The sequence below is a fragment of the Pantherophis guttatus genome, chromosome 2 (genome assembly GCF_059756535.1).
Source record: "Pantherophis guttatus breed Tessera chromosome 2, ASM5975653v1, whole genome shotgun sequence".
Taxonomy (NCBI): domain Eukaryota; kingdom Metazoa; phylum Chordata; class Lepidosauria; order Squamata; family Colubridae; genus Pantherophis; species Pantherophis guttatus.
This window is the reverse complement of record NC_142064.1, coordinates 217,779,160-217,806,144: the sequence shown is the minus strand read 5'-3', so window position 1 is coordinate 217,806,144 and position 26,985 is coordinate 217,779,160. Positions and strand designations below refer to the sequence as shown.

Genomic DNA, 26,985 nt, shown 5'->3' with positions numbered 1-26,985 from the left:
AATTTTCACCACCACCCCCATGTTCATGGTTTGTTCATAGTTTAGTTTCAAATTCTGTCTTGTGCTGTTCAATTACAAATGTCTTGTTAGATATCTTAAATCTTTCTCTTAACTCTGCATACAAAAACCATTGAAAAGTAAATCCCACTGCAGTCAATTGATCTATTTCATTTTAAATTCTCCATGCTTTTGTTGTAACAACCTTCACAAAATTAACTATCCCTCTTTGCCTGTTATTTCTTTTCTATAAACTAAAAGCATTTTCAGGAACAATCTCTGTTTATTCCATATTCTGCAGTACTTACAAATCCTTTAATTTTCCCTAATATTTTCCAGAATTATCACCCAATCATTTGCAAATGCCCTTAATTCATAGGTTTCCTTTTTCATTCTCCCTCCAGGAATTATTTTATCTTGCCTTATGTCTCTTGAATACTTCCAAAGATGAATAAAAATGGTGACAAGGGGCACCCTTGTCTTATCCCTTTCAGTATTTCTCAAACTTTTGTTAATTCTGTATTTATGATTATCTGTGCCTTTTGCAAAGTAAAAATTTAAAAGAATTCTCACCAAAGTCTTTCAAATTTTTAAACAAGAAAATCCAGTTCAAATTGTCGAAGGGTTTTCTTCATCTAGGAAGATCAGTACAGATTGTTTGTCTTTATATGATGTTTTATATATTCCACAATGTCCAATACATTTCTAATGTTACCTTTTAAATGCCTTTTGGATAAACATCCATGTTGATCTTTATTCATGAAGATGAAGTCTTCTTTAGAAGATAAAATAAAGTCCTCTAAAAGTATTTTTATCATCTTGGAAAAACAGATGGATCTTTGATCACAGCATTGCCACTACTTTCTTGACTTTTTTACTATGCCCTGCAGATATCCCTAGCTAATCCCAAATGAAGATATCAGGATGATGTTTTGGGCTTTTAAAAAAAGTTACTATTACTGCTCAAATCAATGGAGGCTGTCTCCCTCTCCTGTCTTATAAATCTCAAAGCACTTGTCTCCTCCTTCACTTTTACTTTCCAGAAAACTAGGAAGGATCTTCTATAAGATGCTGAGATACCTTTTGCATGCACTTCTTCCTCCAGTGTCATTCCCATATACCATTATAACTAAAGAACAGGAATTATTTCATATAACATAGTCTAGTTCATTAAATGCTATTTGAATATCAATAATTCTCAATGTTGAGAGTTAAACGTATTTATGGGTCTATCTGAATAAAAGTTCAAAAACTAGCAACTTAAAATTATCCAAATGAACAAAATATGAGACAAGTGATTTCTTAGCACTCCAAGCTAGCCCTATTTTTCATCTTTATCCTACCCTGCTAAAGATTTATATATAGCCTGCATAACACTCACATTCCTAAGCATGCATTATTAGAAACTCTGAAGGCTTGAGGAGTTATAATTCAGGAAAGGGGGCAATAGCCATTAAGCAGTCAATTAAATTGTGGGTCACTTGGGAATATACATTATGTAACAGAAAAAGAGAAGAGGAGGTTCAGTGAAATTGGCACTCTAACGGAATGGCTCCCTGACTTCTTTCAATAGTATAGGCCTATGAAAGCCTATGGGATCATGTCTACAGCTCTGTCTAATGAATCAGCCTCAAGGATCGCTCCCTCCACCCCCATCTCCTCAGAGAATAAGGAATCATCATTGGCACTTTCCTTGATCAGTTTTGTTTACTTTTCCTTCTCTCTATCTTGGTGGAATTTGTACTGTATGAGGTGTGGGAGATTTTGAATATTTTTTTAGATTTGGTGTATAGCCCGAATGGAAACCATTGGGAAAGAAATTAATTTTTAACATTAAATACCTATGGCATCACATAAGTGGTGCTTAGACTTCCACTGTAGAATACAGAAAAAGTTACAAATATTTCTTTTACTCATCTTTAATATTTTCTGTTTTGTTTTATCTTTTTGCTAGTATTGCAAATATGTCTTCGATATATATGAATGCTTGGGATGCTTTAAAGTAGCCTAATTGTAGAAGTCTGCAGCAAATACAATTATTTTTAATAGAATTCACTATTGAAGCAATGTTAAATATTGAGTCAAAGGACCTTGCCTCTGCATCTAAATTTCAATAATTTTCAATTTGTAATGTGGATGCACAGTATCTTACCCATATATTTTTGGAAACGGTTTCATTCTGATTTAACGAGGGGAAACTTGCATGATTCATAATATTAGGTACCACTGGACAACAATCTTCTTTTCAAGTTTTGCTTCCTGAAAAAACTTTTGGTGATTATGATAGATCTCTTCAAACTGAACACAAATATAATTTCAGAATGATTGTATCATGTAGGAATCTTGGGAAATATGAAATTAACTTTTAATTAGTATAATGCAGTGGTGGGATTCAGCCAGTTCACACTGGTTTGCACTGGTTTAATCACCCACCCATCCTCTGCTATCAAAGTGGGTCTTGGGCTCTGTGCTGCAATGGAGAAATGGGCAATGGAGCAGCCGGCTCAAGGGAAGGAGAAGGCCACTTTCCCTTCTCCTTCCCTTGTGCTGGCCACTCCGTTGCCCGTTTCTCTAGTGCAGCGCAGTGCCCAGGATCCACTTTGATGGGGGGGGGTAGGGTAATTTAACAACCCATTTGCCCAGGATCAGGTTGGCCATTGCAGAAGGCTTGTCCCGCATGTGGAGCAGAGCTGGAAGACAGGGATGGGCCACGCCTCCCACAATGGCCAACTTGACCCTGGACGAACTGGTTGTTAAATTATTTGAATCCCACCACTGCTATAATGTATTTAATCACATAATGTTTTCAACATGCAGTTGAGTTTAACGGAGCTAAAAGTATTTTGCTGCTGATTTTCATTTGTACTCAGTGTCCCATGCATCTTGTTACGGTGTCCAACAATAGTCAACCAACATTGATGTATTCCAGTTGCCCTAATACCCTTTTTTTATCACTGACTGAATTCAGATTTTTAGAAAAGAAGTCCAAGTATGAATGCAGAATATGAATCCTCAGTGACATTACACTTCAAATCTTGTATGCTATAAGAAGTTTATCAACCAGCTGAATATACTTTGGTGCTCTGTAGTTGCAAAGAAAATTCTCAATGACATCCTTGAATCCTTGATTCCAGACCATTTTTTCTGGCCCCACTAACAGATCTTTGAATCACTTGTCATTGTTGATGCATCTGATCTATGGACCAACAAAAATGCCTTCCTTAATCCTGGCATCAGTTATTCTTGGAGACATCTGTCTCAAATAATGAAAACTTTCAGCTTCCTTGTTCATTGCTTTCCCAAATTTTTTCATCAATTCAACTTGTATGTGAAGTGAAGACAAAAATATCTTTTTCGGGTCACAAGTGATTCATATGCCACATTTTTCTACCCGGGAACCAAATTCTTCTGGAGTGGCCATTTCTTTTTAATACAACACAACTCTCTTGCGTGGCTTTCCCATTCATGTACATAACAACAGTACTCCGTATACCTAAGCTGCATTCCAAGAAGCAGAGCCACTACTTTTAGATCTCCACAGATACTTCACTCAATGTGTTTTAACATCAATTCTGTTTTTGTATGTTTCATTTATGTGTGGAGCATAGTTGAAGATGTATATTGCAAAAACAGATTTCTATCACGACAGATTAAACTATAGGTTATTTTCATGATTAGCAGCCAAAAATCTATAAAATATAGCCAGAAGTGTTCAGGAAGCAAAATCTTTGTTGTCGAGTGTAATCATACTAACCTCTCTTTTTTACTTTTCATTCTGATTGGATTAGCACTAGAAATAGCATCCAATTAAATTTAGTTTCAGATAAGGACTGTAATCTTAATCCTGAAAAATAAAATCAGAATGGTAGGACAGAAGGTTGGGATGCTTTCTTCATAGCTGATGTATATTCCTTCTGGTATTTTTTTTCCCAGGTCTGTCCTCCAAGTACTAAACAGTCCTCACACAGCTGAGCTTCTGAGCCCACTGATTTTCTTCTATTTTGCTTAGAAGTCCCCTTGATCTTTCTGCTGGGTGGATTCCAGGATCATTGCCCTAGAGGCCTTTCCTGAGACCAGGAAATCTAGTAAGAATATTGGATGTTTTTAAAACACTGAAATGCTTTGAAATGTTCTATATAGGTAGTCCTCCCTTAATGATGGTAATTGGGAAACTCCATCATTAATTGACATGGTTGTAAATTGAAAATCCACACGAACATGCCACTTAGCAATGGCAGTTTTGGCAGGCTCAGTGCCATCATTAAGAGAGGCCTTCATGTGTCCACAACATGCAGCTTCTCATTTTGCATGTCAGAAACTGGCAAGGAAAGTCACATATTGTAATCACATGACTGCAGGATGCAGAAATGTCATAATCTCAGGATGGACACAGGACACTGTTGTAAATTCAGTCACTGGATGAGTGGTTGTTAAATGAGGATCATCTGTATTAACTCTCTATGAACTGATATCCTCCAGCAATGTTGGGACTTCAGCTTCTATGAAGCAGCTGGCCAAAATTATATGAGCCGTAATCCTCCAGGATCCTTTTGGAAAAGATTGTTCTACATCTTGAATGAAGAGGATAAAAGAACTGAGCTACAGTTCTACAGGGTCACCATCCAACTGCAAAGAAATCAGGAGCAGGTAAGGTGGAGACCAGCCTATCCACATCAACCTGGAAGTAAATTTCATTCTATTTAGGAGTATTGACTCCACTGTAATCTTGTATGCTGTTGGTTTGCCTTCATATATGCCCTCTCTATATAAGGACATTTTCTTCTTTTGGAATAAATCCAATGGTATTTGAGTCCAGATACTTCTACATAAATATGCATGGCTCTTCAGAAAATTAGAATAGAAAATAAAATATGCAAGGAAGGAAGGAAGGAAGCAGCATACCTACTGTAGTTTTTCTCTCTCTCTTCTCTCATTCTTTCTCATTCTCTCCCTCCCTCCTTCTCTTTCTTTCTCTCGCTCTCCCCTCTACCTCACCCACTCTCTTTATTTTCCACCAAGTGGGTTTCTGCTTTATTATTGTTGGTATTTTTCCTTAGACAAGGAAGATAATTGTCTCTTTCCTCAACCATACTATAATTTCATATCAAACAGGAAAAGGGGAAAAAAGATCCATACCCACAAAAAAACTGAAGCTGAAATACCTTCCTTGAGGCGGGAGACTTTTTTCTGTAACCTGAGACTAGAGGCATATGATAATTTTAATAAAAATGAAAAATGTGGCATTCTCCCCAAATGTCTTCTTTCCTTCTAATATTTCTGCCTCATAATTTGTGGGGTTTGAAGCAGGAGTGAAATCCAGCAGGTTCTGACAGGTTCTGGAGAACCGGTAGCAGAAATTTGGAGTAGTTCGGAGAACCGACAAATACCACCTCTGGCTGGCCCCAGATTGGGGTGGGAATGGAGATTTTGCAATATCCTTCCCCCAGGAGTGGGATGGAAATGGAGATTCTGCAGTATCCTTCCCCTGGAATGGGGTGGGAATGGAGATTCTGCAGTATCCTTCCCCTGCCAAGCCCACCAAGCCACACCACGCCCACCAAGCCACGCCCACAGAACCGGTAGTAAAAAAATTTGGATTTCACCACTGGTTTGAAAGAACCAGTGCACTCCAAAACCTGCCTTACCTTGGGACAATAAACTGATTCCTGCCACCCTTGGGGGGAAATGACCAAGGAGTGATATCAATTATCCAAATCTCAGTGCCAGAGAAGGTGATCTGCTTGTTTCAAGTCTCTACCTAGATGAATGAGTGGTTAATGGTGTGGACCACTTACCTACAGACTGGAAATTCTGCTGCCCTAAAGGATCAGTCCTAAAGATATAGTACTCCTGGAAGAAAACCCCATTCATTGTGTATTTCAGGGGAAGTGGAAATTAAATAGGTAGGCAACGAACCAGTGTAGGCCTCTCTCAATAACTGAATACTTCAATCTCTAACCTTTTGACACAGGAAGGAGACCTTGCCAGTTCAAAAGATGGAAGATGCAGTTCTATGAGTTCAGGTGAAGCAGGAGTCTTTGACTACAAAGGTTCTTTCCCTTCCAGGCAGGTTGGAGTTGGGGAAGGAAAGGAGTTGGGGAATCCCTGAGCAGTTAAGGACAGGAAGGTTTGGGACTTTGCTTAATGAAACACAGGCTCAAATTATCCTATGTTATGCAAAGACCTATTCCTCTGGAAAGGCTCTCATGCTAGGAAAGGTGCAAGGAAAGAGAAGATGACCAGTAGCAAGATAGATAGATTTAATTACAGAGCTGATAGAAGCACCATTGGAAGACCTGAATGACCAATTAGCGACAGTCATGGAAAAAAAAATATGTAGCCACTAAGAGTTGATGCCAACTTGATGGCACACAATCAATTAAAATGAATGAAATAAGGCACACAGCAGGCAAACTGCAAAGGAATGGATCATCCTCATGAGTCAGATTAAAAATGTTGAAAGAAAGGGAGAGATTTCCACAACAGCCAAGACATGTGCAGTAAAAGTGTTTTGAGTGCCGAAATCTAATAGACCTACTTCATGGATCTGTCAGCAGCTGCAATGAATATTCAGCTGGTTCATGGGAGAATTCCTTAAGAACACTTTAAACATGTTGTTATAGACATTGCTCTTAGAAAAAGAAAATGTTGCCATGTAATGAGAGCAGGTCTCATAATCACACTCAAGAAGAACGGAAAGTATCTATGAAGCATTGGCATGCCTGGCCTAAAGACGCATATACTGTATTGGCTTCATTTGTGAGATATCAAGTTGGACTGGGACTAATATATTCCTGATTTACTCAGTCCACTTTTTTTGGTTTGCACAACATCTTCATTCTTAAACTAGCCAAAATAATCTTATGCAACACATTCTGTGAAATCACACTTCTTTAGTTTGTGGTTTAATGTATGGGGCATACCCAAATTGTTCCCAAAAAATATCTGAATTCCAGATGAGAAAAGGAGGGTATCTTTTCAATTTTTGAGATGAACCAGACTCAAATAAATAAGAGAAATATGCTCCTTCAAGAAGAGATGTACAGGAAGCTAGTATGTAAAAGGAAAAAAATGTTCCCCACAATGAACTTTTATAAGAATTTAACAGCACCTTTCAAACCATAAGGGACACAGTGGCTCAGTGGCTAAGACACTGAGCTTGTCGATTGAAAGGTCGGCAGTTCAGCAGTTCAAACCCTTAGTTCTGCGTAACGGGGTGAGCTCCCGTTACTTGTCCCAGCTTCTGCCAACCTAGCAGTTCGAAAGCACATAAAAAAATGCAAATAAAAAAATAGGGACCATCTTTGGTGGGAAGGTAACAGCGTTCCATGCGCCTTTGGCATTTAGTCATGCTGGCCACATGACCACGGAGACGTCTTTATACAGCACTTCTTCGGCTTTGAACTAGAGATGAGCATTGCCCCCTAGAGTCGGGAACGACTAGCACATATGTGCAAGGGGAACCTTTACCTTTACCTTATCAAACCATGCTGTAGCTTAATGTGTTGCACCAATGCAGTCAGTCTGGTCAGTTTATTTTTGTTTTGATAATCCAAAAAAATTGAATTTATTCAATAAGCCATGATTCAGATAACCATGTCTAATGAACCAAACCACAGACTGAATTCATGCTAAAACACACTCTATACAGTAAATATTTTTGTCCGGAGTATGATAAGCAGATTAGAAAATGATTGTGCTAAGTATGCAACTTCAAATTGCTTAAGACGACTTTTCTCCAAATTAATGGGAAAATTCTTATTCTGCCCTCAGCAGAAACACCAGCAACTTTCATAAAGTCTTTATAAAGATCAAAATTAGTTAATACAGGTGGGAGGAAGAGTGGAAGTTATTCATCTTTAATATATTTATTGTGGTAAGACAATTCTAATATAAGTCTTGTTTTGTACATAGGATTTACCCAACTGACAACTTTTTTGGAAACAAAAAATAATAGCTTACTAAATAGAATTTAGAAATTAGAATTTAGACATCAAGTCACAGAGAAATTATTCTCAGCTGGATACAGTTTTGTGAAACCAAAAGCTCTCTCTTGTTATATGCTGCCTTTGCATAAGGCTACTTTGTACCTGGAACTTTCATCAAAAGTTGATGAAAGATTCTGATCAATCTACTATGTTGCCATAATGGTTATTCACCCATCCAAGACCCTACCAACTTGTTCTGGGGGATGCCAAATACTGTTTCCAACCCTGTTAGGTCCCAGTTTGGTATAATGATAAAAGGTACAAAGCTAGGAGTGAGGAGACATGTACCCAAGCACAAATGCCAGCTGGGTTCCCTCAAACCTAGGTAAGGAGGCAAGAGAAACCACTTTTGAAAATGTTCCCAAGAAAACTTGAAAACTCCAGGGATGCCCGGAGGCTCCAACTGGTGCAGAATGCGGCCGCACGGGGGATTATGGGAGCGACGGGGCACTCCCATGTGACTCCTCTCCTGCGCGAGCTGCATTGGCTTCCAGTGGACTTCCGGGTGCGCTTCAAGGTGTTGGTGATCACCTTTAAAGCGCTCCGTGGCTTAGGGCCGGGGTACTTACGGGACCGCCTTCTGCCACCAATAGCCTCCCACCAGCCGGTTCGCTCCCACAGAGAGGGCCTCCTCAGGGTGCCGTCGGCCAGACAATGCCGGCTGGCGACCCCCAGGAGGAGAGCCTTCTCTGTGGTGGCACCTACCCTATGGAACAATCTACCCCCAGAGATACAAGTGATCTCCGACCTCCGGACTTTTCGTCGGGCCCTAAAAACTTACTTTTTTCAGTTAGCCAGTCTGTCTTCATTTTAGGGTTGGTTTTAAAATTTTGATACGGATTTTAAATTGACAAGTTTTAAATTACGGGCCAAATTTATTTAATTATTTTAAATCTATTTTTAATTGTAATGTTATGTATAAATGTTTTTATTTTGGCTGTTCACCGCCCTGAGTCCGAAAGGAGAAGGGCGGTATAGAAGTTTGAATAATAAATAAATAAATAAATAAATAAATAAATAAATAGGCAGTGGGAGTCAAGATTCACTTGACAGTTAACAATAGTAACAACAATTAAAGTGGAAACAAGAGGCATTCGGAACTCTTGGTAATTGCTGCCTGTTTGGTTTCCACCAAAAAGAAACTTATAGAAGATTGCTCTTGTTTAACTGAATCAGGATTAATTCAGTTAGTCCAATCAAATAACAAGAGCCAATTTGATGTAATGGTTAAGGCATCAGGCTAGAAACCTAGAGACTGTGACTTCTAAATCCACCTTGGGCACTTGGGCCAGTCTCTCTCTCTCAGCCCAGGAAGGAGGCAATGACAAACCACTTCTGAAAATCCTTGCCAAAAAAGATTTCAGGGACTTCTCCAAGTAGTCTCGAGTATCAGACATAACTGAGCAGAAGCACAACTGAACAGCGCTTCAGAAGGGGGAAAAAATGCACATTGACTGAATTTGCAGAAGTTACTGGGCAAAACTGAAGTTGCAGCTTGGTGTGCACTTCTGGTTTGCTCATACAATATCAATCACATTTTATTTCTCCTTTTTGCCCTACAAAGGTCAGGAAATTTCAGATCAAATTACAGCAGATTAAATAAATAATTGCCTTGGTTTGCCTTATGACTATTTGGGGCACAAATCAATTTCAAAACTTATTTTCTATCTCTATCTGAATATTGTGAGGTTAACTTATTCTTTTCAGCAATTTTTCTCCTGTCATCCTCCCCTCCCACCCCCACTCCACTGTTTAATTTTGAAGATCCACAAAAACTTATTATTGGAAAGTGCTTCAGTTGCTTTCAATAAAAATATATGGTATTATGTCCTATACTGTATTAATTACACATTACATGTTCCATAATCGCGTTAAACTAACTTTTCTGTTTTGAACTGTTCGACCCCACCCTCCATCAAGCCTCTTGCAAAAGGTTTAACTCCGAAGGCACATTTTGTTCAGAAATCCCCTTAGTACCATTGGCATCACCTTTATATCAATTTGCCCTTTCCAAGTGCCATGAATCAAGTGTCACCCTGTCATTTCTGTGGAAAGCAGGATTCCGCTTTACTTCCCTGGTGCTTTAATGACCCAGTTTCCCCAAAGCGGGAACTGCTGGTCTGTTCTCACCCAGCAAATGGCTCTGTTAATAATAAAGTGCCTTTAAGCCAGAGGTGGGTTTCAGCAGGTTCTGACCAGTTCTGGAGAACCGGTAGCAGAAATTTTTAGTAGTTCGGAGAACCGGTAGTAAAAATTCTGACTGGCCCCGCCCCCATCTAGTCTCTGCCTCCCGAGTCCCAGCTGATTGGGAGGAAATGGGGATTTTGCAGTAACCTTCCCCTGGAGTCGGGAGGGAATGGAGATTTTACAGTATCCTTCCCCTGCCACGCCCACCAGGCCATGCCACGCCCACCAAGCCACACCCACAGAACCGTTAGCAAAAAAATTTGAATCCCACCACTGCCTTAAGCGTTTTAAATGTAGTAAAAGGAAATCAAAATAAAGATTTCAATAACCAAAAGGGGACAAGCCAGATGTGACAAAAACCCGTTTCCTGGATTAAAGAAGGTGCCTCCAACGTGGCTGAGAAAAAGTGAATCTTAAACGGCGGGGCTTCTGGCAGGACAAAACAGGCGCGCTCGGCCCGCCATTTTGTTTGCGCCAATCCTATTTTAGCGACAAGTACCAAGGGCCTCTGGGCGGCCTCCCGGGGCTTAGTCTTAGGCCCTGGCCCTTGAGGCTGATAGGAGACAAGGCAGGCTTTTCCCAGCCCTTAAGGCAAGCAAGGCAGCGACTGCTGCTGCGGAAGAGTGTGGTACACTTTCAGATCGCCGATTCGGCCGGCAGGGCGTACCTCCTTCTGCAAGTTCAGCGGCTTCCTCTGTCCATACTTGGAGAAAAGCCGAGGTCAGGACAGCAACTTTAACGAGGAAAACCACCTGGAGCGGATTGAGAGTCCTTGGCCACGAAGTCTGAGCGGGTCCTCCGAAAACTAAAAGAGGAAGAGGAGATCCCACACTCCAGGCCTTCTCCGCTTCGTTGCGGGTTCCCAAGTGCGCTTCCTCGGAGGCCGCCGCTTAGTATCGAGACGTTCAAGTCCTCTCGGGGCCAGGGACAAATAAGTGTCTGGATGGATCGCGAAGCAAATTACTGTTTTTTTAAAAAGGCTCCAGGCTAGACGGTCGCTGGGTTCACCCAGCATCATCTCCTGTTAGTTTTCTGAAGACTTACTTAGAAGAATAGACAGCTGAGAACTGGCTGCCTGCTTAAGAGGGCTGTTCGAACCCGCCCCGCTTGTTTCCATTCTTTTCTCCCGCGTTCAGACTGAGCCCTGAAATCCTAACTTCTCCACCGATGGGAAAGGTTACATTGAGTAGGGCTGCAAAAATCTGGATGATCTCTAGATGGCAGCCAAGGGCATGTTTTCTCTCTCCCCTTTGCTGCTGCCCTCTGGTTACGGATTTATCCCACCCGCCCTCCGCCCTCGCCAGATCTGGGCGACCTCTTTCTCAGCCAACCTGCTTTGAAAGGCTCCTGTCTGAATCAAATTGTGGAAAGAACATTTGGGATCGGGATGGTCAGTAAAGCTTATGGATACATAAATGAGAGCACCGTGAAATGAAGGTGGGATATGCCCCCGAATAAATAATAAGCCTCCGTGTTTAAGATTAAGGCGCAAATCCAAACAATAACCCGGGCAGTCCCAGGCTAAGAGCTGATTTCCGCAGGCCTTCGAGTCCATTTCCAAGGACAGCGCTAGGAACTGCGGCCCATTTCACATGTTCACTTCCCCGCTGGTTCCGATAAATCATCTTTGCTTTCAAGGTAGGCTGCTCCATCTTCTTTCAATATGCAAACTGGCTTTAGGTATTGGAAGACAGAGCTTTCTCCGGAAAGCTTTGCTAGCGTCCCCCAAAAGCTCCTGGGCTGCTGTTGGAAAGATTATTGGGGGTGGGAGTGGAATTGTGAGACCACCTGTCACATAGATTACCCACAGCCAAAGATTTTTCTTAAACCCACAGATTTCAATGGGGGAATCCCAGAGGGGGGGAATTTGTGCCAGTCTCAAACTTCAGGTATCTGTCCTGTGGGAATAAGTCAAAAGAAGGTCCAGTTGCTACTGGCCTCGTCACATCTCATTTGTCAAGCCATATATATCATCGCCGGTTTGATCTAACCTTGGTCAAGCAGCAGGCTAGAAACCAGTTCTAGTCCCTTTTTAGGCATGAGAGCAGCCTGAGTGATTTGGGGCCACTCTTTCACAGCCCACCCCACTCACAGAGGTATTGTTGTGGGGGAAATAGGAGGAAGTATTAGGTATGGTTTTTGCCTTGAGTTATTTATAAAAAAAATAAAATAAAGGCAGAATAAAAATTAATTAAAATTAAATTCGAGTCGGAATGAGAATGACTAACAACGCACCTCCGAATATGCTAGATTTCAACCCCCCAAACTCCCAGTTGTCAGTATTGAAGTCCAGCACACCAGACTAGAGAAGTCTGGAGTAATAACAACAAGAATAATACAAGGTGGGCGATAGGGAGGCATTTTGAACGTCTGCAAAAGAGAGGGAGAGAAATCGTGAGGTTTTTGTCTCTCTCTATTCTCCCAGCAGCGTAATGTCGAGTTAGGATTAGCGGACTGGGGAGCTACAGCTGAGAAACACAACCAGGGACGAGCCATACCTCATTAAGGAAGTTAGAAGCAGAAACAAAATGCAGCCCCTCCGCGAAAGATACTATGGCCGACCTTCTTCCCTTCAAGGCTCAAAGGCAAGAAGAGGTCGACGTCTTATTTTGGAGTCTCGAGAACCTCGAAGGGGCGCTATTCTCTGATGCCTTATTGGGAGGAAATCCCGTTTGCTATGGTGGGGGAGCTTTCTGCCAAAGTACAACATTTAAAGTCTTCCTGAGGGCTTAATTAGAACTGAGAACTTTCGCCCATTTTAGCAGAAAATATCTTCAGTTTTATATCGCGATAAATCCGCTGATCTCTGGTTTATCTTGGACACTACAGAATAGTTGGAAATAAGAGCCCCCACTTTCTATAGGATGAAAGAATCCTATATTCACGAAAGAAGTAAGCCTGGTCCCACCGCAATTATACTTACTCCAGGAAAATGCAAGGTTTCAGCTTAGCTGCTTTTGTGTTTGTTTTATCGGTTAGGATTGCCTAGTTCCCAAAAGACACTCCGTGCCTTTCTCGGTTTTGCCCAGTGAGAGGTGTTTTGTTTTTTTTTAAGGTGGGGGTAGGTTTGTTGGAAGTAAGGCTCAGGGTGATCCCTCCTCTGGGCCCATTGGGGGTCACAAAAGGATGCGCGGGCTCCAGTCTCTCCCAAAACTTAGCATTAGACCAAACCACAAAGAATCCAAAAGGAGAGAGAATGTTGAAAGCCATCCAGGCTGCCTTAAAATGGGAAATAGGATTCCTGCAGGCTTCAAATTAGGCTCTGCAGGACTAGGTAATAAGATGGCTTGAGGGCACGAGTGTCTTAACTCTGCTCCTAGGAGCTGAAAAGAAGAAACGGAAACTATCCAAGCCCCACCCATTTGTTAAATAAAAAATACCCAGTTGCTGCCTACTTAGAATCACCCATCTGGATATACAGTCCGAACGGCCCTGCTAAAGTTTTAAATGGGTTGCTAGTGAACGGATTCATAAATTTTAGATGGGTTGCTAGTGAACGGATTCTGCTATCGTTAGTTAAACCTCTTGTTTACATTCAACTAACTTTATCCAATAGAGTAGACTAGGGCTAAATGGCTTTCTGTCGTCTATGAACTCTGACCCTTGGCCATGGTGTGCTCTGCAGAACTTGATAGCAAAGCATGGAGACTGATTTTAACCAAGTCCCCTTCAAATGTGAGCACCAAGAAGATTCTGCTTTGTCTTTATGCGGGAAGTTTCGAAACGCTCAAAGCAAACCTTTTTCGGAAAACTGACTATTTTTATTCTCGAGCTGCTTTGCTTTACTGATTTCAGTCTGATGGCCTTGGGGGTTCTTTAATCGGAAGTCAATCTCTTTCGTTCCAGGAAAAGAGAGAGTTCTGGTGATGAATATTACCCCAAACACATTTATTTAAGAACAGGTTCTTGAACTCTTATCAGACTTGTTTCTCAGCGAATCCAGAAGTGGTCCCTTCTTAAAACAGTGGGCGCTATTAGCTTATACTGCTGTTTAGTGGCATTTTGGGGTACTGAGCTCTCACGAGATTTAGTTGCTCCGCTCAAGAAGCAGAAGGGAAAGATGGGCTCCCAAACTGATGAGATGTCATTGATTTTCAGGACAGAACTTTAAGGCGCATGGGAGGAGGAGGGGTAACAGAGATACACTGGGTGAAGGCTGCTTGGATCCTGCTCCGTGGTTGTTTCAGTGGTACGTTTTGCTGAATTGCAGCTCCGTGGGTTTAATGAGAAAAGCCAAGTGTCCTATAAGTGGAGCACGCTTCCCTGGTCCTCCTGGGCAGTCCCTGTGCTTTTCTTGGCAAGGAGGCAAAAGCAGTCTCTCTCTTCCTCTTTTTCTTTCTCTCTCTCTCTCTCTCCCCCTCCCTCCCTCTCTCGTTTTCCATATTTTTTTTAAAAAAAACCTCTGGTCTAGTTTAAAGCCCTAGAATTTCCTGGACGCCTCCCGTTCAGATTCTAACCAGGCCCAGCTCTGAATCAATTCTGAGTAGCGCAAGCAACGTTTATCTTAAGCAGCTTCTTTAAGCAGAGAATAAATAAGGACACCGGATCAGAACTTTGGGCCGGGCGCCTTCTTTAAGCCAAATTTCCTTTCGCAACTGCTCGGCATGCCTCTCGATTCTCGTTTTGCGACCGGGCTGGTTTCACAATGCGAACTTCTTGTAGGCTTACCTCGGAGAAACCCCCCTCTTGAGGAGGCCTGCGGAGTCAAGGGCGGCATTTTGCCTGATCCCAGGAAACGAACGCAGAACGCGCCTGAGCCCCGTCGTTCATAAAATACTTTATTGAAATAAAAATCAATATCTTCACGTTAATACAAACTGGTTGCAAAATGAGTTTGCCGAATAAGTTCGGAGACGCTCCCCGACCCCTCCCCTCTCTTAAACCAGCGCAGGAACGGCCACGGTCGAATCCCCGAGCCCCTTCAGAGGGAGCGGCTCTTCCTTAGGCGCACGCAGGGAGAGGGCGGAAGGGCTGGGACGCCTAGGAAATCCTACAACGGAATCAACTGGGAATCGGAGTCCACCCTCACCTCCACCCCCGGATCGTCCTCGTCTCCTTCCTCCGCGTGGTGACTTTCTTAAACGGCGGCGAAAGCTGTTGCAAGACCCCTGCAACCGAGGGCTTTAGTGGCCCCCTGCTGTCTACGCTCAAGGCAGGCGACCCCCGGGATGGCATTGCAAGCCGGCGAGGCCTCGTCGCTCAGTAAGGCGCGTGAGGCTGAGGTTCAGTCTTGACGGCCGCAGGTCCCAGGCACCTTTCCGCTGGCCAAGCCGGGGGAGGTTCGGGCGCCTGCAGTCCAGCATCCGCAATCCGAGCGCCAGACCTTTAGTCCGCGGGCATGCGGCGCTCCCTTATTACTCCTGGATGACTTGGCAGGGAGAGTCGAGGTTTTCCGCGTGCTGCTTCTCGGCTTCCCGGGCTCGCTCTTGTTCGGTCAGTTGCTCGCTGCTGGGGATGGAGTTTTTTTTCGGGCGACCTTTGGGCTTGGTAGGAGACTCGAGGCCTCCGCCTTGCAAAACCTGTTAAAAAAAACATCCCACACTTGAAGGTTACAAAGGGTCTGACTTAGGCCAAATCAAAACACAACAATAGTTAACGCTGGGGAGTGATGTTTGCTTGCCGAAGGGCGGGGGGGGGCAGGTAGCTGGCAAACGGAAAGTCACCCTCACGCCCAATGAAAAGATATTATTGCTGCTTAGCGCTGCACAGCAGGCCGGTCAGCCTCCGGATCCCTATTCCTGCCTTTGCAGAGAAAGTTACTACGTACTGAACACGAGCTTGCAAGGCAAATACCCAACTGACCAACCTCTACTCAGCAATACACCTCGAGGTGGAGAAAAGCCTCTTTTGTTCGACTCCTTCCTCCCCACCCCCCACCCCTCGCATTTCAGGCGGGTGGAAAATCAAAGGCGCCGTTTCTCGCTGCAAATTCACTTCCACGTGGATGTGATTAGAAACGGGGGGTAAATAAGCAATCGTTTCATCTGTGGCAAATGGGCCACGAGTGATTAATTTTAAACGATGACAGCATAGGTTACGCCGTATTCAAGGTTCAGGACCTGCTGGTTAAGGAAGGTGGCAGCCTTTCCTCCTCCAGGGTATTGCTTGGAAAATCAGCTTCTGCTCTTTAAATGTTGCGCAGAACTTTGAGGGAAGCAGGCTACACACAAACACACTCCCCCCCCCCCGCAGTACAGACGTTGCCTTTCAAACCAGGGAACGCAGCCGGGTAAGCTGCAGGCCATCTAACTCCTTAGTTAGATGGTCTGCAACTAGGGGAAGTGAATTTTTCCCCAACCGCTGCCCAACAACAACAACAACAACGTTGGGCCCACAACTCTTATCGTCCTCAGCTAAAGCAGAAAGAGCTGGGATGAGAGTCGTGGCCTTAATTGTTTGGTCAGGCAATGTTGGATAAATTGCAACGTCCTTTGTGCACACTTTGGCCTAATGAAAAACCCAATGGAACTCAAATTCTGGCTTGGAGTCTTCAACTAGAGGGGAGAGATTCCTAAGAGGGGCCATCTGGGAGTCACGTGCGCCTTGAAGGCAAAAAGAAGGCCCCATTGAACTTAATCTCTTCTATCTAGCTGAAGATTCCAAGTCAGAATAACCGCGTGGGTTTCCTAAATCTCCGCCTGGGCCCCCCATGTCTTGCGATTTGAGGACGTCGTGGCTTGTGCCTTAACGGCGGGGGGTGGCGTGAGGGCTCATAAAACCAGTTGGTACCCACTTTATCGAAAGGCTTCGTCCCTATTTTTTATGAGGGACTACAAGCAGGCTTTCCTGTGGTATGCGACAAGCCCTTGAGATGGGAAAAATGGTCCCAGCCATGCCTGATCGGTTGGCTAAATGTCTATGGGGATTCAGGTCTTGGTTGTCCCAAAGGTGCTTTTCAAACGGCAGCTGGACTTTCTTTTTACCTTGAAAATGTTTCGCTTCTCATCCAAGAAGCTTTCTCAATTCTGAACTTTAGTAACCGAACTAAACAAAACAAAACCAAGGAAGTCCGTTTGTCTTTTGAAAAGCACCTTTGGGAAGATCGGTGGGGCTACTTATGGACTCCGCAGAAATCTTAACTGCTGTAGTGGCACAGCTTCCATAGGCTAACGCTGGAGGCCTGGGCCCAGCAAGGGAGAAGAAATCCTGCCTCTGTGTTGTATTCCCAGAAGAATTTCACCTCGTGCAGTCAGCTTGCTTTTCCAATGTAAAATGTCCATATTGATTGGGACTAATGGGACTTGTGCCCTAAAGGAAGGGATCCCTGAGGAAGGATTGAAGCCCTAGGTTTATTCCCCCCCCCCCAACATCCCTTTGATAGGAAGACAGGCTTCCTCAGTTTGACAAATAAGGGCTGGGTGAAAAGTTCATAGTCATCAAAACAGCACACTTACTATTTTCTTCCACTTCATTCTTCTATTTTGGTACCAGGTTTTCACCTGCAATTGACTCAGGCCCAGGGATTCCGCCAGATCTATCCTACAGGGAGGAGAAACGTGCATTGATTGTTGGGCCGCTCTTGCTTGCCTCCCCCACACGGTCCCCTGTTAAGTGTCTGGCGCACTGAAGGCAGAGCACTGGGCTCTCCTTCCCGCCAAGAGCCCGAAAAGAAACGCCGGGAGCAGCCCTGAGAGGCCGGCTGGCTTCCAGGAAAGGCACGATCCAGAACAGTGGAGCATAGGTTGCCGTTGGACAAGCAACTCCCGGCCACGCTTCCTGCTCAGGGAGTGCTTGTCTGGTCCAGCTTAAGATCACACGTGTGTGTGTGTGTGTGTGTGTGTGTGTGTGAGCGAGAGAGATGGGGGTGGGGGGGGCACAGAGGCAGACAGACAGTCCTTTTTGTTCACCCCTTTGAGAAACGCTAATCCTCTTGTCCTCCACCGGTCTCCACCCCACCCACCTTCATGCGGGAGAAGACCCCGGTTTCCACTTGTTGGAAGTGCGGACACACACACACTTTCCGCTACTAGATCACCGGCAGGCAGATAGGTCGCGTCCCCCTCCCCCCTTCCCAGATCCTCCTCTTGCAGATCTGAAGGAAATCTCTCCTCGACGTAACCTCTCTGGTCATCCCTCTCTCTCTCCTGCGAGCTCGCACACCCCCATAGTAAACCCTCCCTCCATTCCTCTCCTCCCGCCGCCCCCCCCCCCGCGGGACTCTGACCTCCGGGGGATGCCCACCTGTCGGGCGTGGAGAGATACTTCTGCTTTTCGAAGCGCTTCTCCAGACCCATCAGCTGCAGTTCGGTGAAAACCGTGCGGCTCCGACGGCCTTTCTTGGCTTTACCGCCCCCCTCGGGGGTTCCCGGCTCCAGCTTCCCGCGGAGGTGCAGCTCCAGCGGCAGGTGCGGGGACCCGGAACCGCCTTGGAGACTGGAGCCAGCAGCCAGTAACGCCGAACTCAGACCGGAGCAGCCCAGCGGCGCCAGCGGGAACTTGAAGACTGCCGCCTGCTCCGCCTTCAGCACCGCTGGGGAAAGAGAAAAGCAGAGAGACAGAGAGGGTGACACACCGGACAGACGCTGAGTAAAAATAGAGGAATTCTCATCACAGCCCCATCCCCACAGCGGGTATGGGGGGGGATGTGAATGTGGAAGGCAAATAAAACTTGTGAGGAGGTGGGGGGGGAAATGTAGCCTCTGCCCTGCTTCACTTCGGGAACGGCTGACTATTCTCAACCACAAGATAGCTGCGATCCTGACGCTCCCTTTACCCGCCTCCAGTTTCTCGATGGGGTTCCCAGAAAGGTAGCCAAGACCGGCGAGAAAACAAATCAAGCTGTGTTCTCTGGGGCAGACCCCCATTCTCAGTCCCCTGCATTCACCCAGGGGAGGGGGGGTCTGGCGGCACCTTAGAAACAAGCTGAGGTGGGGGGGGCGGGAGGGCCACAGCCTTCCTTCTACAGGACGGCACCTTCTGGACAAGATGGACTATGGCAGCAGCCCAGTACATCTGGAGGGCGCCGGTTGGGGCAGATGGGTTTTTTTCAGTTAAGCTTGGTTTGAGGTTTGATTGACTACTACAATAGTAACCTCTAACCGGGTAAAAAGGGCTCCTATCCAATTTCAGCACGACTGCCCGGTGGGTAGCTTCCTCTTTGACCCCACAAGCATCTGATTGGTCCAAAAAAGATTGGTCCAGAAGTTTAAGGACAGGCATTTCACACCCGGTGGCACGCAGGCACATTCTTTTTTCCTGTTTTATTTTTTTTCAAGTTTAAGGGCCACCCTGTAGGAAAGAAGTTCAGGACCGTCCAACCCTGAGGTGCCTTTCTTGGCGCAATCTGGTGCCTTCTTATCCCGGGGTGTCTTTTCCCGTTACCCCAATCTCTACAAGTCTCAGGGTGCTGGCATATTTAATCCTTCCTACTGAGGAAGGCTGATATCAGGTCGGGGGTGCCTGTGGTGGGGAGGTCTTGCTCCGAAACTGTAAGCGCCACCTTCTAAAAAGGACTCGGCTCTATTGGTTAAGAACAGGGTTTCTTTCTGAGGAATCGTGGTTGGTTGCAAAAAACGTGTTCATGGCAAATCCCTGCGCCTATTCTGTCGGTAACCAAAGTCGCAGGGACCCAGAGGTGCGGGCAAAGCAGCACTGATGAGGTTTGGGGGTTATACCGAAGGGCTCCGGGTTGAAGGCGAACGGAGCCCCCTTGCGAGCTCTTCGGGGATCGGAAGCGCTTTTTCTGGAACAGGGGTGGTAAGGACAGTGCAACCCTACGGATGCTGTTTGACCGCAAATTTCGAAGGTCTAAAGCTGCGATCCAGGCCTCTTAGATGGAGGCCTTTCCAAGGGAATCAGCAGCCGGTTACTTCAAGGGATCCCTTCCATCGTAAATCAATACAGTGAATTTTCCATTGATTATGGAAATTAATGATACCCTTCCAGGGTTGTAAATAAGCCCCTGTGACGTCAGGAGAGCCTAGTATGGAATTTACTCTGTTTTTGTTGAGGTTTTAGGGTTTTGAAGTGCGTCTACGAGGCATTAAGAACAGCGGTCAATATTGGCTTCTTTAAAGATATTATTTTATTAAGCTGCTCCCAGAAACCATGGGATTCTTTTTTCGTCTGTCTTTTGGTCCGAGAAGCAACAGATTAGTCTTTTGGAAAGCTAGCAAGCAAGCACTTAAAAAAAAAAAAAGGAGGGGAGCAAAATAATTTTCAAAAAATGCAACTAGTGCACTTTTTTTTTTTAATTAGACAAAAATAAAATTAGGTTTTACCTAGTTTGATAATGAAATGTCTGCAAGAAAAACAACCAAGCTCAGGGAGCACAAAGGGCCCCACAACATTAAATTTGTACTTATCAGAATTTACTTTTTCATAATAATATGTGGAAATGGATAATCACATATTTTCTTTTACAGCTATATAGGCAACATATAAGTCTTATCTTTTAAACTGAAGCATAAACCCTTCTACTGTAAAGCAAACACAATCACACAAACGTATTTCAAAAATATATGACAATTATATATAGTTCCAGTTTGAAATTTTTCATCTGCTTGTTAAGGATAGCTTTCCATTCAATTATATAAGCAAATTTAGAAATAATCAGAGCTGTAATGTGATCTTTAAGTAAAATGAGAAATAGATTGTTTTTGGGTGTAGCAGAATGTAAAAAGTAAATTTGTAAGAACCTGTAATTGTATATAATCTATATTATTGCATTAAACCATGTTTCCTAATTTGGACCAATCTCTACTATAAAATAAGAATATTCCAAATCCTTGGGAAGGAATTGATAGATGAATAAAAACGCCAAATCTAGTCTAAACATCTGGCTGAGTAAGCAACTGACCATATTGGCACACTGGGAGCCATACCAAAAAAATCTTGGGCAACACTTAGAAAATCTGCACACTGACAAAATTTCCATCAGTCAATTCAGTTCAATTCAATTTATTGCGGTTGTAGACCAGTGCATCCGTCAGTCAATTGCAAAATATATACTACACATATACTAGCCGATAGATAATGACATCCTAGGTTCTTGGGAAGGACTTGATGTGTATGAAGGCCAACACTAGCTAATTATTTGGCAGCTGTGACTTCACATTGTTGGGAACACATAACAGCCATAATAATAATAATGCAGGATCTATTCAAGTTCTCTAATTTGGTTCAGTTTTATGTGTATTTAAAACATACCTATTAGAATCCCTGGAACTTGGAACACAACCAGTCTGATCTCTTTTGTCCTATTACTTAGTGCTTAATACTTAGAGTCTTTTCAGGCACGTTTATGCAGAAGCAAACACTACAGAACTGAACAAAATTTGAGGAATCCCCACAAGACTTCATAGAAGGAAGAAGCCACGGTAGCTTCGGCATCTTGCCGAACCAACAGTAACAAAAAGCAAGGCCACAATAACTCAGCATCTTTTATATCTTTCGGAAGTCGGGGGGATAGAGATAGATCATGGAAAGGTCCAATCAATGTCTATTTTCTTTCTGTTTTTTTTAAGAGGCAAACTCTGAAGTGCTTATTGTTTCAAGGTCTGTTTGAAGGTCAAGAAGCCTCAAGGAAAGTCGAAAAAGTATTCTGTCTCCATCTTCGAAACATTAATTCCTGAATCCTAGTTCCAAAAGTTATTCCCTTCCTTATCCAGGCGAATTCCAATCCTAACCTCAGCCTTCTTGGTGATACATCTTAAAGAACAGGCATAGCTTAAAATCATTTCGTGGAAATGCGTCCATTTTATTTCCTCTGAAGGCTTCTGAAAGGCGATACTCAAGTTTACAACAGTAAATTATCGGCGGGGGATGTAAAACGCAGCGGGAGATCCCGCCGGATTTGTTCCCGTGGCAAAATCTGCTAATGTCTTGCTCTGGAATTTCCGCTCTGGATTCTCACCATTGATTAATCGATAGAGAGCTGGAGAATATCCCCGTAGACCCAGAATTTTTCTACCTTCATCGGTGAAATCAATTTACAGAAATTCTTCCTCCCAGGGTCTCATTCCTTGTATCTGGCTATTAATCCAATCTCTTCTTGGCAGCAAAACTTGGGGGGGGGGGGGCTTAAGCAGAGCTGCTCTGCAAACCAAGGGGCCTGTCCTTAATATCCAGTGCCGTTGGCTCTGACATAAAGACAGGACTGAGAATTGTTGCAAAGGTTTAGGCTATGGAATAATAACCGAAAAGAGGTCCTGCCTAAAAGCCTATTCCGAAGCGGGACTGCAGAGGCCCTCCAGAAATGCTCTCAGAGAAAGAATGTTTATCTAAAGCGCCTTCATCTATTGATATCTCATTAGGCCCCGTGTATTTCAGGGAGATGATCAGTGATGGGATTCAGCCAGTTCGCACCACTTCGGGAGAACCGGTTGTTAACTTTCTGAGCAGTTGGTGAACTGGTTGTTGGAAGAAATCATTAGGGCAGAGAACCGGTTGTTAAATTATTTGAATCCCACCGCTGGAGGTGATATTTTCAAAATGTAAAAGTAAAGGAGAAGAATAGAACATCATCACTTCTTTACAGTGATTAGTCACTTTCACTTTTGGGGTTGTACAAATAATGTCACTGAGCCACCCTTTTGGAGATTTGGCACTGTCCCAATTACTGATATAACAACAACACTAATACTACACGTATTAGTAGTCAAGAATTATTTGAAGAGGCGTCAAGGTCTTCGTTGGTTTTATAAAATGATTCTCCGAAAATCCGGAGAAAACTCCTCCACTGCCCGCTCTTCTCTCTTCCCCCATCAACCTAAAACGATCAATTGTTGAGCAGCCCCCTCGAGAGAGAGAAGGGGCAGGGGCCGTTGCGTGGCCGCTTCGGGGTCATTCTCCAATTAGAACAAACCAAAACCAGGGAACAAGCGACTCCCCAGAATTGAGTCTTGGACATCGCCTGGATTGGATTTCGCTTTTTTTAAACACTGTGAAAAGAGGCTGGTTCCTGGTTGATTTCAGCCGGCTCTGGAGCGGCCCTTGTCCCTCGCTTTGCGGTTGGCTTTGTCGCACGGAGATTTCAGCGTTGCAGATTTAGAGAGAACCCATTGAAATCAAACCTCGCCGTGGTTCTCGCAACTGAACGGAGGGTGGGAAAGAAGCCGATTATTGATGATGCAGCTTAGGCCCACCTCAGACCAACGCAACTACCCGTCCAAAGGATCGGCCACCTTGTGCTTTCCGGCTTCTCCTCGCGGTACAATTCACGGTTCGGACACCGGGGAGGTCCAGGTGACAAGGAGTTGACAGGCAAGAAGACCCAGCTGAGAGCCTCAGCCGTGGCACCTTAGCTTTTTTCCAAGGCACCAAGGAGATCCGAGGTACTGGAGGGAGTGCAAAATCCAAAAAGCGACCCCTGGTTTCTCTCTCTCTCTCTCTCTCTCTCTCCCCCCCTCCCCCCCCTCTCTCTCTTTTCTCCAAGCCTCGACCCGGTCCCACCGATCTCTCTTGAGGAAATTGCCCAGTTTGGCCTAAAGTTAGGCCTGCCTTCCGAGGACTCCTTCAGTTCTCGGCAGGCCTCTGGGGCCTTCTTCTGCAGCAGTCTGGGGAGACCCGGAGCAGAGAGGCGGCCAGAGAGGTGTTCCCTGAAAAAGACCGGTCCAGGAGCTCACAGGACTTTCAAAAGGTGCAAATGCGATTAGTTAACTCGCCTGCCCAAGCCTCCTCAGCCCTCCCCTATCCCAGTCGCTGCTCCAAAAATGCATCGGGGCAGGAACCCTCTTCCCTCTGCTGGTCCAGATCAATCCTTCAAGTTGTACCTGAAGGAAGTCTGGCGCAATTTAGGTCAATCTGGCCGCTTTCCACTCCCCAGTTGGGTCCTTGGACTTCTAGAAGCTTTCGCTGTTTCTTGAACCTTTGCCCTGCAAGCTTTGGACCAAGCTGTCAACTTGGACCCGTCACTCTATCCCAAAAGTTCCTAGACAGAGACTAGAATGATTTTATATGCAGGACCATCGAAGCTGCCTTATTCCGAACAGGACTAGCCCGAAGCCTAATTTTTAAGGCTCGGTGAGGGAGAGGCCGGGGAAGAGTTGAGATTTTCCATGAAAGCTTTGAATCAATGGGAAGGAAAATATTACTCTCGGTGGAAAAGAGAATGCTCTGAGGAAATGAGGCTGTCCTCGTTTAAACCCACTAAACGTATTTGTCACTGGTTTTGTTTTTTTTTTTAGAGAGAATTACTCTGTGCTTGTTGTGTGTTCCACGGCGGCAGGCAATCGAAACTAAAAAAGTCGCACGGGGTGTTACCGGGTCCTCAGTCCCAGCAGGGCACTAAAGACCCCCTTGTTTTCCCAAGCCCCCAACTCGCAGGTGATTGAAGGATCGCAGCTGCAGCCAACCCTCCCAGTTGAGTCGGAGGGTTCCTGAAAAGAGGGCAGCTTCCGTCTCCAGCTGGTAAACTCGGGGCGACACCCCAAAGGCAGGCTACAGGGGGGGGAGGGAGGGAGGGAGAAAGGTTTCCTTTCTAGATCAGTGGGAGCCAAATCACTGATTTCAGGGCAGGCTGGAGGAAGAACGCCTGGGGAGGAGGGAGGGAGAGCGAATATTCTTTCCCTCAGGGCCTGTGAGCAGCCTCACCCTCGACTATGGATTGATTTCCGCTTTAGCCCCTCCCTCCAAGACCTGGTCTTTGCCCCCTCCCGTCCATGGACACACATACACGGGTCCACCAAGAGAGAGAGACCTCGTACAAGCGAAGACAGACCTACCTAAGGGGTTGTGGTAGGGTCGGGTCGACAGTAGAGCCTTCACGCCAAATTTGAGCAGCTCCCCGGCTGGCGCCGCGCTCTTGGCATCCGGGTGATCCGTCAGGATCTCCTCGATCATAAAGCTCCGATAGCGATGCGACCGGTGGTCAACGAAAGGATCTGCGGGGAAATAGTGGGCGGCGGCGGCGGCGCCCAGATCCAAGGGGTGCTGCATTGCTCCTGTGGGGAGACCCTTCCCTTCCTTCTGCCAACTCGGCTCCGCCACTCCAGACTCAGAGCAGCCTCTCATCTGGCGCTTCGGCCGGGACCCTCGGAGGCCTCGGGCAGGCCGGGGCCATCCTCGCTGCTTGGAGAGCTGCTGGTCCTTTTGCCAATGCTCTCCGGGGATCTCCACCGACCCGCTTTGCCAACAGCTGGATTCCGCCGCTGCTGTTGCTGCTGTTGCCCTCGCCGCCGGTCTTCCCCTCGTCGCAAGGCCAAGCAGGGAAGTCCGCAGCCTCGGCTTGCTCGAAGGCGCGGCCTCGGCGGAGCAGCTTCTTTCTCCACCCCAGCGCCACTCCGGACAACAGCCGATTATAAGAGTGACGCCGCTGGGAGCGCAGGGGGCTTGGGATGTCGACGCGGGGGGGGGAGGGAGGGGGGCGTGCGGCGAGGGGCGGGGAGTACCTGGCAAAGCGCTCTTGATCCGGCGCGAAACCAAGCGGATTGGCAGCTGGGCTGGCCGGCTGAAGCGCGCCCGCCCCCTTTCGCAACTCCATCTACGAAGGAAGTCCCGGGTCTGCCCTGCCTAAGGGCCAAGCACCCCGCACAGTCTCGGAGAAAGGAAGGGAAGGGGAGATACAGCGGCGGATCCCGAGGAGCTGGAAGCGGGGTGGCCAAGTCCTCACCGCCAAGGCCAGGGATGAAAGGGAGCGATCCTGCCTTTCTCTCCCCCCCCCCCCAACCCCCTTTAAGGCATCTGCTGCCTGCTTAGTTTAGTCATTTTACAGGCTGCCTCTCGGGTTCCCAAAGTCCCAGATGCTAAAACCAACCCCAGCGCTTTGAACCCGTATACGAATTTACAGGGGCATTTTACTCGGGTGCCCCTGAAGTAAAGAGGATGCGGTGCAGATTTATCTGAATTTTGCGTTTAGATTTTGAAAGAGCGCTTTCAAACAAGATTATCTTTATAGTCTACAACTCTTTCGCCCTGATGAAGTTAGTCCTTTCTACTCCTTTCCTACCATTACTGACCATCAAGGGGAAGCTTCGTTTGTGAGTCATGAGATGTAAGAATATGAGGATTTTTTTAAAAAAATTATATTTATATCCCGCCTTTATTGCTTTTACAAATATTGTAACTATCTGAACATGTCCAACACACCTTCCCCCTATTTTTCCCCGCAACAACAACTCTGTAAAATGGGTTGAGCCGAGAGGGAGCGCGACTCGTTCAAAGTCACCCCACTGGCTTCCGTGGTTTAAGGCTAGAACTCACATTCTACCCTTTCCTGGGTGCCTTAACCACTGGACTTAACTGAGGATAATGAGAATGTTTCTGAATGCGGGGTGCTCCTTCGACAGTAAAAAGATCGTCCCCATGAATAATCCCCGCTGGATTTTGGCCCACCCATCCCCACCCCGGTTGAAATAGGATTCCAGAGTCAGAAGATGCGACTTTTGAAGACCAATCATCCCTAATTAGCCTTGGGCAGCAGAAACCACCTCGCTTACAGTACAACTGTTGTAGACCTCATTGTATCTTGTAGTTTATCTGAGAATCATTACCGAATAAAGTGTTCAGGATGGTCAACACTATTATGTAAGATTACTTGAATGTTTTGTAATGTTCAAGAAGTTAAAAGGCAGCAACCTAATACTCATCTGGGAATTAGTGCCATTCAACTAATTGGAGCTGAGTAAACTTGCACTGTCCATCTTACTCAAAGCAAAATGAGTGCCCCAACAAAATTAGACACTTCTATGCCTGTTTAACCAGAAGCATCTCCCGCTGGGTTGAAAGTATACAAAAGATTGAAAGCATTGAAGCAATTATGCTAAAAACCTCTCCAGATACAACTGAAAAAAAGAAGATTGCATTCCTCTCCTTCTTAGGAGTAGGTCGTTCTTTCCGCAGGAGTTTTCTGGGAAACCATTTGGGAAACATGCAT

General features: G+C 45.3%; 2 protein-coding genes and 1 long non-coding RNA gene across 5 annotated transcripts in view; 1 reads left to right on the top strand and 2 right to left on the bottom strand.

Moving 5' to 3' along the window:
• Window positions 1-11,037, bottom strand: part of LOC117677452 (uncharacterized) — a 174,906-nt gene extending 163,869 nt beyond the window's left edge. For all 3 annotated transcript variants that reach the window (XR_015732657.1, XR_004594790.2, XR_004594791.2), the window contains exon 1: window positions 10,840-11,037. This is a non-coding gene — a long non-coding RNA (uncharacterized LOC117677452). The remainder of the gene's footprint in view (window positions 1-10,839) is intronic.
• The window catches only part of PTPDC1 (protein tyrosine phosphatase domain containing 1), a 102,232-nt gene continuing 85,516 nt past the window's right edge, over window positions 10,270-26,985 (top strand). The window contains exon 1 of the mRNA XM_087887813.1: window positions 10,270-11,810. The gene's annotated coding sequence lies outside the window, so the exon portion shown is untranslated. The remainder of the gene's footprint in view (window positions 11,811-26,985) is intronic.
• BARX1 (BARX homeobox 1) lies at window positions 14,930-25,429 on the bottom strand. Its single transcript, XM_034437629.3, has 4 exons — window positions 24,836-25,429; window positions 18,354-18,642; window positions 17,567-17,651; window positions 14,930-15,691 (listed from the first exon to the last, which is right to left on the bottom strand). Exons 1-4 carry the CDS (start codon window positions 25,122-25,124, stop codon window positions 15,527-15,529), a joined length of 828 nt encoding a protein of 275 aa, XP_034293520.1. The 5' UTR covers window positions 25,125-25,429; the 3' UTR covers window positions 14,930-15,526.

Excerpts from the sequence above, each read along its gene's own strand:
- BARX1 (XM_034437629.3), bottom strand. The coding sequence starts at position 25,124 with ATGAGAGGCTGCTCTGAGTCTGGAGTGGCGGAGCCGAGTTGGCAGAAG. Across the intron at positions 17,652-18,353 it reads TATCTCTCCACGCCCGACAG|GATAGATCTGGCGGAATCCC; the intron begins GTGGGCATCCCC and ends TCCTCCCTGTAG. Across the intron at positions 15,692-17,566 it reads GAATGAAGTGGAAGAAAATA|GTTTTGCAAGGCGGAGGCCT; the intron begins GTAAGTGTGCTG and ends TTTTTTTAACAG.